Source organism: Lynx canadensis, chromosome C2, assembly GCF_007474595.2.
Source record: "Lynx canadensis isolate LIC74 chromosome C2, mLynCan4.pri.v2, whole genome shotgun sequence".
Taxonomy (NCBI): Eukaryota; Metazoa; Chordata; class Mammalia; order Carnivora; family Felidae; genus Lynx; species Lynx canadensis.
This window is the reverse complement of record NC_044311.2, coordinates 147,682,056-147,697,567: the sequence shown is the minus strand read 5'-3', so window position 1 is coordinate 147,697,567 and position 15,512 is coordinate 147,682,056. Positions and strand designations below refer to the sequence as shown.

Here is a 15,512-nt window from a genome sequence, read left to right as displayed (position 1 = left end):
AGCGCTCCCAAAACTATCTCAACACCACTTTTTATCAAATATTGAGCACCAGTAGAAGAACAGATGTGAATATATTTGTGTTTTTTAATTTTTTTTTTTAAGTAGGCATTACGTCCGGTGCAGAGCTAGTGCAGGGCTTGAACTACTCACGACCCTGAGATCAAGACCTGAGCTGAGATCAAGGGTCGGATGCTTAGCTGACTGAGCCAGCCAGGCACCCCTGCCCCCTTTTTAAAATTTTTACTTATTTTTTTAATCCACATCCAATGTGGGGCTTGAACTCATAACCCTGAGATCAAGATCTGAGCTGACCCCCTCCTTTTTTAAAATTTTTATTTATTTTTTTTAAGTAGACTCCACATCCAGTGTGGGGCTTGAACTCATAACCCTGAGACCAAGAGTTGCACACTCTGCAGACTGAGCCAGCCAGGTGCCCCTATACTTGAAAATTCTTTTCAAATTAGGCAATTGCACAATGGTGTTAAATGGGCCTCCAGACCATAATTCCTTCATTTATTCATTCAAGAATTATTTAGTGGAATATACTGTTATCCAGGCACTCCTGTACAGGAAACAGCCTTTCAAAATTCCACTTGGCTCAGTCAGAAGAGCCTGTGACACTTGATCTTGAGTCATGAGTTGAGCCCCATGTTGGATGTAGAGATTACTGGAAAGAAAAAACAAACAAACAAACAAAAAAGCTTTAAAAAATAATTAAAAAAAAAAAGATGTGAGAATTTTTTTCTGGTGGACAGATGCAAATTTATTTTGCCCTATGCTCATTTCGTGGGAATAATCTCTTATATAAGAACAACACTAGGATTTTCAATTTATACCCTAGTGGAGTTGTCACTGTGTCCTGTTATTTCACTATTTAAAATGACCAGTCTTAAACTTTCACTCGTCAGAATAAAAACTGGCAATGAAACACGGTAGTCGAGAGCCTAGCCTTGAGAGTTGTTCTGGGCATTTTCTAACATTTAGCCAGCTATGTGCCTGTCTCCAGACCGTAACCAAAGGTACCTAACTCACAATGAGATGATTCATATAAAAGTATTAAAAGGCAAAAGCCAAGCTAGCAGAAGCCCCTCACTCCTAGCACTTCCCTATACTCTTTGGGTATAATTGAGCCTGCCATCTTCAGACTTACTCTCTGGTTTTTATCAGTTGAGGAAAAGAGAGAGAATTTCTTGGAGTCATTGGCCAGGTGCCTTCTTTTCCAGGCTCAAAGCAGAAGCAGGAAGCGGGTTGAAGGAATGATTCATCCAACCCAGTTCCACAGTTCCATCCTTTTGATTAACCAGACATGTCACCCAAAGTGCACTGATTGCTTCTTGCCACGCCTGTCGTGGGCTGACACTTTTCTTGCTCAACGGGCTACTTTTATCCATTGTCACCGTGGCTTTGGGCCAGGAACTAAAGGACTGGGCTGAGACTCTGGGGTACAGACTTTTTTGCAGTCGCATGCTGTAGGGAAGCATGGGACTGTGTTCTCTATCTAGGGCAGCTGGGCCACTCTAGACCAAGCGTGCTTTGTTCACCTTCTCTGAGATGTCCCAGCATGGGTGAAGGCCACTTCCTAGGGGAGGCTGAGTCTTGCCTTGAGCCAACCTCATCTTTCTGGGGGGAGGTCAAAAAAAATCCTGGGCACCAAGGTCCCAGGTAGAAAACATTTACCCCTGGAAGCTGGATGACAGAGGAGGAAGGGCACCTCGCGAGGTCGCTCTCTACTCACCGTCTGGAGAGAACTGGTCCCTCTCAAACACGGTGATGCAGAGGACCTCCTGCTCCAGGTCTTTGATGAAGAACTGGCAGTTGGAATTCCATTTGGGATTCAGAGTGTCCTGGATCGTCTTGGTGATGTGACACTGGGAGCCCATGGTCACCTCACAGTACGGGTTACTCTTTCCTAGAGTGGACACAGCCTGTTAGACTCCTACCTGGCTGCAGCGCTCTGGGCACGGCATGGCAGGGGCACAGCCACGATGGGCAGCAGTTTCCCTCCATGTCCCTCATTTTTACCACCCCCCTCCCATTGCCACACTCGGTAAGTGCCATAAAATGGAGCATCTGGGCAAAAAGTCCCACAATCCAGCATCACAGTTAAGTTATAATACGTAAATATTGATAACACTTAAATAATTAGATTAATGGACTTTAAAATTAAGCCTTTCCCGTCTCTTTGCTAGAGCCTTAGACTGTATCACATCTACTATGAAATGGCAACCACCCGGATCTCTCTGAAAAGCAAAATGGTGGGAAGGATTAAACTGAAAACAAAAACAAAAACAAAAACCTCTAGATTTTAACAAGTGTTAGGAAAGCCAATTCTGGAAGGAAAATTTAGGATTATGGAAACAGCACATTTGACTTAAGTCTGGCTGGGGGGAAGGGAGAAAAGGCTTCTACCAACAACCCATGCTAGAGGGAATTTGAGGTCCTTACCGTGTGACCGACAGGGTTTCAGCTCAATGCCTTCAACAACGTTCACCATCAACCTTCCAATACCTGTTGCCCTTTGGGAACGGACTACGACAGCGGGAAGAACAACACAAGATGCTTCACTGAAACATTTGGTGCCTTCCCCATCCCTGTTTGCCTCAGACCAGTTTTATGTAGCTGCCCCCCCCCCCTTCTCCCCTCAGACTCTGGCTGGCTTGTTCCACCAGGGTAGATGCTCCACCCTTCATCCTGCACCCCACTCTCCCCTCCCCCACTCCCGTCCCTTCTCAGCCTCCCTCCGCCTCCAGGCTGATCTTCCAGCTTTAAGGATTCCGAGCCCAAACTTCTCTGCCCCAGCTCGGCAGGAAACAGTCCATGCCACTGAGCAATGCATACCCAGGTACGCCTTCTCCCGCTTCTTTTTCTCAGTCTCTATATAGAGTTCTGAAGCAGCTTTGATTTTCTGCACCCAGGCAGTCCTTGGAAATAAAAAGACAGAAAGGTGCCAAACAGAACTCAGGAAAAAGGTCTCAGGTCCATTCGAATTCAGTCTCCAGGACCCTACCTGCTTTGTTCATTTGACCTGAACAACAAAGGCTTGGGAAAGAAAGTCTGGTGTTCTGTCAAATGATGCTAATAATTATTCCTACCATTAATAAGGAGGGAGGAGTGGCATTTTTATTGATATGCTCGAGACCTGCCTTGGCCTTGGTGCCCCTGTGGAAGAGAAATGCTGACCCGGAGATGTTGGCATGCAACTCTCTCCTCCCTCGTTGACAAGCATCCCATTACAAAACAGATGCACATAGGGGAAGGGGGGCAAAAATAATATAAAAACAGGGAGGGGGACAAGACATATGACACTCTTAAATACAGAGAACAAGCTGAGGGAGGCTGGAGGGGTTGTAGGTGGAGGGATGGGCTACATGGGCAAGGGGCATTAAGGGCGGCACTTGGGATGAACACTGGGTGTTTTATATAGGGACTGAATCACTAGATCCTACTCCTGAAATCATTATTGCACTATATGCTAACTAACTTGGATGTAAATTAAAAAAAAAATTGAATAAAATTAATTAATTCTTTTAAAAAGCACCCCATGTTTGCCTAACCAAAGAAGGCCAGAAGGATCTCTCTTATTAAACCATCCAAGGGAAGAACAAAACCATTTCCCAGACAGGGAACCACTTTCTAGGGAAAAGCAAACACACTCCGAGCAAAGTAGTTGGCATGACGCTTTCTCCTTCATTTCTCGGAGACCCATATGTATGATAGCTTTGGCCAGTTTTCTTGTTTGGCACAAATCCCCTTTGGAATGTCGGTTGGCCTTGGGTCAAGTTCGCCCTTCAGAAATGATCTATTTCATTTGGCTGTAGGGCAGAGCCTTGAATACACGATTGAAGCAAAATAACAAAACAAGCCACTGCTCTCAGATCCAGAATGTCTGCATAAGCGAGCCCAGCTGAGGATAGGGTCGGGCTTGGGCGGTCCTATTAATCCCCAGATCACCTTCCTATTGGTTTCTGCCACCTGGAAAACCTTGGGAAACCTGAGATGCTCCACTGATCTCAAAGAAAGATGGAAATTTCCTTTAAAAAAATTCTCAAGCAAAATCAGTTTCAATTCATTTTATTTTGAAAAAGTCATGCCACGTGTTAAACTTTTGAGCGGCTCTGGAGAAAAGTATGAAGACCCCTCCAGCCAGAGGTTGTGGTATTGCAACTGAACAAATGTTGGGACCTGCTGATTAATTAAATGTTCTACATGTGTCCAGCCTGGTAGAACCCAGGTGCCCAGTGCCAGGCAGGTGGCAGGTCTTACCTTTCATTTATGCTTTCGGCTCGGAGGGTGTAGACTCGGTCAATGTGGGAGATGTGGAAGATGGGCTCATCTCCAGAAGGGTCAGTGGGTAATTTTACTAGAACCTCATTCAGGAAAATAGGCTGAAAGAGAGTGCACAGGCATTAAACAACCAGACGGGACTCTGTGTGTTTCAATGAACTATGAGTGTGCGTGAGCTTATGTGCACATGTTCTAATAAACTAAACTGAGTGTGTGTGTGTGTGTGTGTGTGTGTGTGTGTGTGTGTGTTTTCCAGTAAACTCTACTGGAATCATAATTTTGCATTAATATCAACTTTCATGTATTGCAAACTATAAATAGAATTTTTGCCTCCTCCATTTTGCTGGTATTTTTTAAGCCCTTCACAATGCGAGCTGACCGGTCTGTTTTGGCCATTGCATATCCCAACCAGCAAACAGTCTTCAACAACTTAACCTCCAGCCAATCCCCTCCAAAGATTTTCATACAAAGTTGCTAGTGACAATCTACATAAGTACATTGTTCTTTGCCCCACAATCACCATCACCCCACAATCCCCTAACTGCTGCTTCAGAGAAAATTCTTCCGCAAAAACGCCCCCACACAGACAAATTTAGGAAAACGGTATCCCGTGACACAAAGACACACAAACACAGCTATGTACATAGGAGCAGACCAAATAAACAGCAGAGAGAAATTCTCCACACATGGACTGTTTAGATTGGCTTTTGCTGGAAAAGGTGAGGGGCACAGATGTTTCAAGTGATCCTGAGAAGTTTGGGGAGGGGTCTGGGAATGCTTGGAAGGTGGGCACCAGTGCTCAACTTCTGAGCTGTCCCGTGCCTGCCTCCTGCGTCACACTAGACCGTGAGCCCCACCAGCATAGGGGGCACTCCTCATGTCTGAGGAACCACAGTGGCCATTTGGAAACTCATAGATAGATGTCTTGTCAATCGAGTCGAATGCTGTTCCTCTTCTGATAATGTTGGAACTGCACTTCTTTAGTTACCCTAAACCCTGGCTCATCCCTCCGTCTTCTCCTCTACGCCACAACCCCCCCCCACACACATACACACAACCCTGCTCATACTCTGCCTCCTTTTGGAAACTTCCTCCTTTCCCCGCCAACACCAACCCTGATATTGCAATCTAGAATCGCAATCTAGAACCACACTTACTGTTTTGTACATTTTGTACTGCAGGTTCGATTTGGGACTGAAGACTTTGTCCGTGCCAGATGAGCCCAAGGGCTTTATGATTTGGGTCAGCAGGAGGAAGTCGTTGAAGAGGAAGCCATACAGCTCCTTGTTGCTCTTGGCCTTGTAGAGTTTCCCACTGTGCAGAAACTTGCGTGGCCCCAAGCAATTGGTCACTGAATTGAACACAAGTTGCTGAGAAAGGAAAACAAAGCCCAAAGAGGACACGGTGAAGGGAGGTCATTTTTTGATTTTTGTGTTTTTGCGTCTGAAAGCACAGGCTCCGTCAGAATCGGAGGCTGGGCCCCCACGGGCCTGTATCTTAGGCTTCAATCAAAGACTGCCTTGCAGACTTCAGGCAGTACCTTTCAGGGCCAAGGAGTCAAAGGCAGTCAAAGACACAGTTCTGGGGATTCCAAGGGTCCAGATGAGTCTTGAATATACTTCTGACTGCTTTCTCCCGAGGGGTCTACTAATGTCTGAGGGTGTCGGTGCCCCCCTTCTATTTACTGGGAAATGGGAAACAGGAAGAAAATTCTCGGCCCTCTCCCACCTCAATGAGTATGGGCTGTGTCTCCAGAGGGGGCATCAGCCAGCTCCAGTGATGACCCCACACGGGTTCAAAAGGTCCCTTGCGCTTGGGGAAAGCAACAACCACTCCCTGCACAATTCTGCAGACCACATGCTACTTTCCAAGGTCAGCTAGAGTCCAGGCCCCTCGCACGTGAGTGAGTGCAAAACTCAAGGGCGCTGAGTGATGCCCCAAAGCCAAGCAGAGCAGACACGGTGTTGGCTCCCATTAAATCTCCACCAACTCACTAGTCCGGAAAGTGTGAAGGGGACACTCTCACTGCCACTTCGCCAAACCTTGGAGATGGCTCCGAGTGCCGCTAAAACATGGCTCTATCATCCCTCTGGGCTCTCTCATCTCACGTGAGCAGTTTCTAAAGGGGCAGAGGGAGACCGAGGCAGAAAAATGACCTCACTAGGATCCCCTTTTTTTTGGGGGGGCAGGGTGAGAGACTGAAAGAGGGAAAGGCACAGCTGTGCCCAGGCAGCAGTATGATCCAGGCAAGGGTCAGACTCTCGCGGCCCCCACCTGTCCACACTTGGGCCCCAGGGGATGCTCTACCAGCAGCCTTCAAGGCCAATGCTCTCCAGAACTATGAGCCCTATAGGTCTCCCTGAGGACAGTATTTGTGAAGAGGTGACAGGGTTCACACCATGTGTCCCCCGAGAGATGTTGGTGGCCACTCATCTCCCTCCATCATGGGAGACAGAATCAGCAGTGCCTCTGTGACTGGAGATCTATAGGCATCAAGGAAGAGTGACCACTCCGCTCACTCTTGGGTACAAAGAGGGAGAAGTGTCTCTAATCTGCCACCGGGGCTCTGAGGGAGCCCAAAAGACTGAAGATGACACCCAAATGGGAGCCTTTGGGGCCTAGTTTTTACCCCTTTGCACTATGAACAGGAGGCTGGAGATCACCCCAGCCCTTCTGGCTTGCCAAGAGAGTCCAAGGCACTTGGGGACAGACAATGAATCCAGAGAAGGCAGCCTGGATCACATAAAGGTGATGTCATTTATTCATACTCCAAGTTTGGGGCCTCCAATTGGCCAGGCTAACACTGAATATAAATGAATTGGGAATGATACTTACATTTCTCTATCTTTTAAAAGAAGTTTTTTAAATGTTTATTTACTTTTGAAAGAGAGAGAGAGAGAGAGAGTGTGCAAGCAGGGAGAGGCAGAGAGAGAGAGGAAGACGCAGAATCTGAAACAGGCTCCAGGCTCTGAGCTGTCACCACAGGACCCAAGCGGGGCTGGAACCCAGGAACCGTGAGATCACGACCTGAGCCAAAGTCGGATGCTTCACTGACTAAGCCACCCAGGCCACCCCTACATTTCTCTGTCTTAAGACAAGAGTGGCAAAGACAGCATTTATGTGAAAGTTAATCATAGGTCTGAGCCCAGATCTGGGCCAGGAAACGGAAGCCAACGTGCCCCCTTTCCATGATTGTACAGACAGACGGAAGCTGCTGTACAATAGCTAGGTAAGACCGGCCGATAAGGAAGGACAACAGTCTGTTTCAAAGAGGACACAGAAGCCACGAAACTCAAATGACAAGAGCTTATTTTATGCTGCATGATTTAAGATGAAGACCCAGGCAGGCTTCACTGAGCCCACCCGATGGCAGCCATGAGACGCAAGGAAGGGCCCCTTTCCAAAGTGCATGTCGCCATGTTGGCACTTCAGCCTGGCAGATTCGGGTGCTGTTCAGATCCACCGTCTGCAGGATCAAGTTAAAGCTCCTCTGAATGACACACAGGCCATTCTCGCCCTGCCTTCAACTTGCCATAAAGCCGTATCGCCTATCGCCCTACAGATGCCCGGCTCAGGACGTCCCTCCACTAAGATGCCCTCCCCCTGGTTTCCTACCTGGATAGACATCTTCATCCTTCAACACCCAGCCCAGTGTCTCCTTCTCCAATGCTTCCCTGAATCCCCCTATGACTGTCCCTTCCTCTTCATCATGTGTTCCCACAGCACCTGCAGCTGGCTCTGCCTCGCCACCCATACTTTATCGTAAACATTGGTTTCGTCCCTCCACTTCATCCAGAACCGCAGAACCCTAGAGAGGGGAGAGGTGACATCTTTGTGATTTTCATGTCCTTAGTGTTTAGTATACTAAGGCAATGGCACATGGGCAGGTGCTCAAGAAATGTTTATTGAATGAATGAATGGACGAAAGCATAAGTGAGCCAACCAACCGGATGAATGCCCCTGGATTGATTATCGACACAAAATTCCGAAATGGGAGTCTACACTTGTCACCTGGATTTCCACAGGGCTGCTCCCACGGGCTGGCTTATCCCACACCTGTGCTGAAGGCCAACAAGGAAGTGAGGCAGGGAAGGAACCAGCGGTGATGACTTCCTCGGGTAGTGCCTGGCTTTGAAGCATTGTAAGAAGGAGGAAGCCACAGGAAGAGGGGGGTGTGGGGGATACATTCTGCCTGGGCATTTTGGTAAACCCTAGTGAATGGCGTGTGTGCAGGCATGTGTGTGTGTGTGTGCGTGCACGCACATGCATGCAGAGGCAAAGAAAGAGAGACGGAGGGGGGGGAAGGGCAGCAAGAATAAATGAAACCAAGGGAAAGGTAGGGCACAAGAAATAATTAAATACTAGAAGCGAGACTTCTGTTGCTCCAGTATTGATGGGCTACACTGACCTATCCAGTGAAAATTTTAAAAAACTGAGTTGAATATAAAAATTCACTTTTGAAATGCAAGCAAAATGATAAAAATGTAAAACAAAAACAAGTTTCAAACAATGTGCAGAGGCCGAAAACAATGAAAATGTGAACCCCAGAAGATAAACCCCAAAGCCAGCTTCAGCCTGACAGCCTCCCTTGAATCTGGTGACCTTCAGCGTCCACTTCAAAAGCCATATGGGCCGCAGGAAACAAGCGATGTTTCCAGGGCTCACTGAGCTGAGGGATCTAACAGGAGAGCTCCACCAAAAGAAGCCCACAGAGGAAAGGCCACGAGTGAACTCAAGCGCAGCAGAGATGAACAAGACTTGCTTGTTTTTGACCTTGGTGTAAGTGGAATGAAAAAAAATGCCCCTGAGAATCTGCAGCCACAGGGCAACTCCCGACCCATTCACAACTACAATTCACACGCTAGCGTGATCCAAAAACCCCTCTACGTGAAACTTAGGGTGATCCTGGTAGCAATTCTCTCAGGAGGAATGCAACTTCAGAGCTCCAAGGTCCCACAGATAAAGCTCCAAGGGACACTGAGCTCACGATCGAAAATCACAGTACATACAGAGAAGCAGGCATGCGCGGTGACAGCTAGCAGAAACAGCAGAAGGGAACGAGATCCGTAACTGTAGATACTACACTTCTCTGCTGTGAGATATGCAGGAATATGTTTAAAATGTGTTGGGGGAAAAAAAAACGCAGAGCATGGCCACGCGTGCAAGGACAAGACACAAGAGAGGAACCAGCAGATCCGACAACACAAACAGAACTGTCGAAAATGGAGAAGAAAGCAATACAGAAATTAAAAAGTCAGCGGGACAGGTTCAGGAGCAGGGGAGAGGCAGCTGGAGACAGAACAGGCTGTAGCCTGGAGAGGACGGTTCACGATCTTTCTCGCCGCTGAGGCTCAGCGGGAGGGAGGCCCGGGTCACAGCCCGAAGGCAGTTACCTCGGACAGGCCTTCACACTGCACGTGGCCTTGGATCCACTCCAGCCGGTCGGAGTTCTCCTTCTCCCGCACCCCTTCGTTCACCTGGGAGCACAGCTCCTCCGCTTTCTCCAGGGCGTGCTTCAAGTGGCTGTGGTCAGGGTGGTTTTCAGGAGTGTTTTCCAGGATCTACACGGGACGACAGAAGACGGCAGCCTCAGGAGGTGCAGGTGGACCTGGGGTCCCCTGTGCTGGGGGGCCCAGCACAGGAGGGCCTGGACCTTTCCTGATGGGTGCTCACATGAGAAACCGCAGCTCTGAGCACCCAACTGCAGCAATGTCGCGAGCGTGACGGCCACTCCTTGTTGGCCAGGGCCCCTCGGGAGGCAGGGGACGCCACATTATTTATACTTTGGTATGAGGAGGGCAGTGGCTGCAGCGAGCGCATTATACACCCCACGTGGATTGCTCCCTGGAAAATGGCTCTTTTCCTGGGTCCGTGCACAGCTGCAGCAACCTGCGCACCTCTGGACCAGCGGGCAAAGGGGTACATCTGAGCAAATGTGCCTTTTTCTGGGTAGAACCCTCGAGGCCAGCGGTTAAGAGTGCCAGTCCTAGGGCTCCACCTCCTGCATTAAAATCTCTGCTCTGCGACTGACCAGGCATGCTATGGGTCAGTCCCGTAAATGTTCCGAACCACAATTTCCTCATATGAAACGTAGGGATGCTAACAGCACCTCCTTTAGGGGCGCCTGGGTGGCTCAGTTGGTTAAGCGACCGACTTCGGCTCAGGTCATGATCTCGCAGTCAGTCCGTGAGTTCGAGCCCCGCGTCGGGCTCTGTGCTGACAGCTCGGAGCCTGGAGCCTGCTTCCGATTCTGTGTCTCCCTCTCTCTCTGCCCCTCCCAGACTCATGCTCTGTCTCTCTGTCTCAGAAATAAATAAACATTAAAAAAAACTTTAACAGCACCTCCTTTATAAGATTGGAGGACTCAGTGATTTGATACAGTAAAGTACTTTGCAAAGTGCCTGGCCCTGGGAAGGTGCTCAGTAAAAGGGAACGATTATCATCGGGTGTACCTACCGAGGCTTTGTCCAAACACAAATAATTCACATGGACCTAACCTCGAATAATATCTCATCTCAAAGGTACACTTCGGCTAAAAGTCCTAGGTAAGCTCCTAACTTGAGAAAAATGCACATTCTGGGTCCTGCGTGGCCACCGATCATCTCCAGCAAGGGCCCCACCCTCCAGGCCAAATCCCGGCTGAGGTCAGGATCCCTTTGGAAACTCCTGTTGTCATCCCTGACCATATCCCTGGGGGGGTGGGACTCCGGCGTAGGAATTTTCTAGAGCTCTCCAGGTGATTCTAACGTGCAGCCCAGTCTGAGGATTACAGTGCTAGACTGGGAGCCCACATAGCTGGCTTGTGTGAATTCATTTGTCTTTGTTTTTGTTTCGTTTTGCTTTCCTTTTTTTTCTTCTTCAATTTATTTGAACTAAAAACAAAACAAAACAAAAAAACAAAAACAGTTTACCCATTTATGCCACCGCCTACCCCTGCCTCCGGCCACCACCAATCTGTTGTCTGTATCTGTGAGCTTGGGAGGCTTTTTTAATTAATTTTTTTCAGATTCCAAATATAAGAAAGATCATATGGTATTTGTCTTTCTGTGTCTGAGTTATTTCACTTAGCATAATGCCCTCGAGGTCCGCGTTGCTGCAAATGGCAAGATGTCACTCTTTTTAATGGCTAAATAATATTCCATTATATAAATTATATTATACATATTATACATAATATATTTACATCATAATTTATATATCTATTCATCCATCAATGGACAAGTTGGTTGTTTCCATGTCTGTTATAAATAATGCTGCAATGAACATAGGGGTGCATTTATCTTTACAAATTACTGTTCTTGTTTTCTTCAGGTAAATACTGAGAAGTAGAATGCCTGGATTGTGCGGTAGTTCTATTTTTAATTTTCCAAGGGACCTCCTTACTATTTTCCATAGTGGCTGACCCAGTTTACATTCCTACCAACAGTGGGTAAGAGTTCCTTTTTCTCCACATCCTTATCAACCCTTGCTATTTCTTTATAATCGTCATTCCAACACGTGTGAGATGATTTTTATTTGCATTTCCTTGATGATTCATTATGTTCAGCATCTGTTCAGGTACCTGTTGACCATCTATATGTTGTCTTTGGAAAAATGCCTATTCAGATCCTCTGCCCATTTTTAAATCGATTGTTCGTGGGAGGTTTTTTTTTTTTTTTTGTTTTTTTTTTTTTTGCTATTATATGAGTCGTATGAGTTCTTTATGTACTTTGGATGCTAGCCCCTTATCAGATTTTTGATGTGCAAATATTTTCTCCCATTCAGTAGGTTGCTTTTTCATTTCGTTGACAGTTTCCTTTGCTGTGCAGAAGCTTTTCCGTTTCCTGTTGTCCCATTTGTTTATTTTTGCTTTTGGCGTCAGATTTTTAAAAATCATTGCCAAGACCTATTCACATTGTCAAGGAGATCGCCACCTGTTTTTTTCCGGGAGTTTTATGGTTTGGGCTCTTACATCCGAGTCTTTAATCCATTTTGAGTTAATTTTTGTGTACGGCGTAAGACACTGGTCCAGTTTCATTCTTTTGCATGTGGCTGTCCAGTTCTCCCAACATGATTTATTTATTTACTTATTTATTTAATTTTTTTTTAATTTTTTTTAATGTTTATTTATTTTTGAGACAGAGAGAGAGCATGAACGGGGGAGGGTCAGAGAGAGAGGGAGACACAGAATCCGAAGCAGGCTCCAGGCTCTGAGCTGTCAGCATAGAGCCCGATGCGGGGCTCGAACTCACGGACCGCGAGATCGTGACCTGAGCCGAAGTCGGCCGCTTAACCGACTGAGCCACCCAGGCGCCCCTATTTAATTTTTTAATAATGTTTATTTTTTGGAAGGCTGTGCACAGGGGAGGGGCAGAGAAAGTGGGGTGGACAGAGGATCTGAAACGGGCTCTGTACTGACAGCAGAGAGCCTGATGTGGGGCTCAAACTCGTGAACTGTTGAGATCATGACCTGAGCCAAAATCAGACACTTAACTGACCTAGCCACCCAGGCGCATCCCCCCCCCACACACACCATTTATTAAGGAGACTGTCCTTTCTCTATTATATATTCTTGGCTCCTTTATTGTAAACTAATTGACCATATATGCATGGGCTTATTTCTGGGTTCTCTATTCTGTTCCACTGATCTATGTATCTGTTTTTAATGCCAGTACCATACTGTTTTTTTTTAATTATTATAGCTTTGTAATATAGTTTGCAATCAGGGAGTGTGATGACTCCAGCTTTGTTTTTCTTCCTCCAGATTGCTTTGGCTATTTGGGTCTTTTATGGCTCCAAGTTTTAGAATTGTTCTGTTTCTGTGAAAAATGTTGGAATTTTGAATGGGCTTTCATTGAATCTGTATGCTGTTTGGGGCAGAACGCATATTTTAACTACATTAATTCTTCTAATCCATGAGCATGGAATATCTTTCCATTTACTTGTGTCTTCTATAATTTCTTTCACTAATGTCTTATGGCTTTCAATACACAGATCTTTCAACTCCTTGGTTCAATTTATTCATAGGCATTTTATTCTTGCCGATGAAATTGTAAATGGGACTGTTTCTTTAATTTCTCTTTCCAATAGTTCATCATTAGTGTATAGAAATGGAACAGATTTTTGTGTATTGATTTTGTACCCTGCAACTTCACTGAACTTACTTATTAGTTCTAACAGTTTGCTTTGTTTTGTTTCAAAATGGAAATGGGCTTATTGATTTTTCTGTAATATTGTACAATATTCAGAATTCAGAAAATTCAGCAAGTTATAAAGAACTTGGGGTGCCCGGTTGGCTCCGTTGGTTAAGCGTCTGACTTCGGTTCAGGTCATGATCTCACAGTTTATGAGTTCAAGCCCCAAGTCGGGCTCTGTGCTGAGAGCTCTGAGCCTGCAGCGTGCTTTGAAGTCTGTGTCTCCTTCTCTCTCTCTGTCTCCCCCCCCAACTTGTGCTCTGTCTCTCTCTCTCCCAAAAATAAATAAATGTAAAAAAAAAATTTTTAAGGGGCGCCTGGATGGCTCAGTCGGTTAAGTGTCCAACTTCGGCTCAGGTCATGATCTCAGTTCGTGAGTTCGAGCCCCGCGTCAGGCTCTGTGCTGACAGCTCGGGGCTGGAGCCTGCTTCGGATTCTGTGTCCCCCTCTCTCTATGCCCCTCCCCCGCTAGTGCTCTGTCTCTCAAAAGTAAATAAACATTAAAAAATTTTTTTTTTCATTTTTTTTGAAATAAAAAAAAACCTAAAAAATCACCCATAATCTCCCCATCTGGAGAGAATTTCTGTCTGTATATTAGTTAAATGCTCTGCCTACACATACACACACCACACACACACACAGACACACGCACACAACTTTTTAGAAAGTAAAAATTAAATCATGCTACCATACCACACTGTGCCATTTTGCACACTGTTTTCCCCCCACTTAATAGCAGTTACACAATATCATTTGATGCCCATATCCTGTGGACCTATGCTATCATTTTCAAGGATTCTATGATGCATCATTGTAAGGATGAACTACAAGTCATTTAAATAGTTCCCTTCCCATAAAAATTCATGTTGTTCCTAATTTTTAAATATTTCTCTGATTATTTTTTTTAGGACAAATTCCTAGAGGTGGAAGTGTTGAGCCAAAGAGAATGTGCAGTTTGATCTGTCCAACACCTTCCAAGAGCCTGAACGACTTTACCTTCAAGCAGCATTTTTGTCAACACTGTTGACCTACAATCTTTTCAATATATGCCTATCTGGCAAGCCCAAAGCAAGGTATTTTCTTATGTGGCCATGCGTCTCTTTTATTACTAGTTAATTTAAATTTGGTACATTTACATATACTAACTTGGTTAATTCTCACAACTCTTTGCAGTAGGTAGTATTAGTGTTCCTAATTTACAGATAAGGCATCCGACGACCAAAGAGGTTAAGTAACTTAACCCAAGGGTGTACAGCAGTGGGGACTGAGATTCAAACCCAAGCAGCCTGTCTCCTGACTGTGTTCCTTACTGCTATTCTGCACTGCCTCCCAGAAATATCTAGCTGTATATTTTACCTATTTTCCCGCTGGAGTATTTATCTTTTTCCTTTTGAGCTGTAAGTTGCCTTACTTAGAGGATAGGTAGACACATAGATAAATACAGAGATACAGGTAGGTCATCTATGTATATTTCAGCACCCACTTACATACAGTCTGAAATATATTTACCCAGGTTCCATCTGTCATTTGTCTTTTGATGTTGTTCATTATATTTTGTCACACAGAAAATTTTTAAGAAAAATATTGCTACAAATAATATATTGACACATTCTTGATATGCAAGATTCAAACAATACAGAAGTACACAGAGCAAACGTGAAAGTTGCCTTTCACTATCCTACCCAAGAGAGAACAGACTGAAGGGCATCCCTTTAACTACTTTTGGATGCTCTGCACATATTTAATAATCACACATAGAGCTTGTCCTCTGTTTTGCAAAATGAACCACACTGTAGGATTACTCATGAAAGGTGTTGTTTTGTTTTGCTTTGTTTTGTTTTAAGTAGGCTTAATGCCCAGTGTGGAGCCCAATGCGGAGCTTGAACTCACAACCCTGAGACCAAGGTCTGAGTTGAAATCAAGAGTCGGTCACCCAGGTGCCCCCCTCCCCCCCCTTTTTTTTTTAACTTAATAGCATTTTCTGGATGTCATTCCATGCTAATTCATAGAAGTCTCTATTTTTAAAAATATTTTCGGGGCGCCTGGGTGGCGCAG

The 15,512-nt window shown here is 45.7% G+C and overlaps 1 protein-coding gene across 1 annotated transcript in view; it reads right to left on the bottom strand.

The window, feature by feature from the left end:
- The window catches only part of ITSN1 (intersectin 1), a 223,966-nt gene that overhangs the window by 4,455 nt on the left and 203,999 nt on the right, over positions 1-15,512 (bottom strand). Inside the window, exons 34-39 of the mRNA XM_030328381.2 lie at positions 9,678-9,845; positions 5,442-5,654; positions 4,264-4,385; positions 2,839-2,921; positions 2,446-2,529; positions 1,736-1,909 (exon numbers count right to left, since the gene is read on the bottom strand). Of these exons, the coding sequence (XP_030184241.1) occupies positions 1,736-1,909; positions 2,446-2,529; positions 2,839-2,921; positions 4,264-4,385; positions 5,442-5,654; positions 9,678-9,845 (844 nt within the window). The remainder of the gene's footprint in view (positions 1-1,735; positions 1,910-2,445; positions 2,530-2,838; positions 2,922-4,263; positions 4,386-5,441; positions 5,655-9,677; positions 9,846-15,512) is intronic.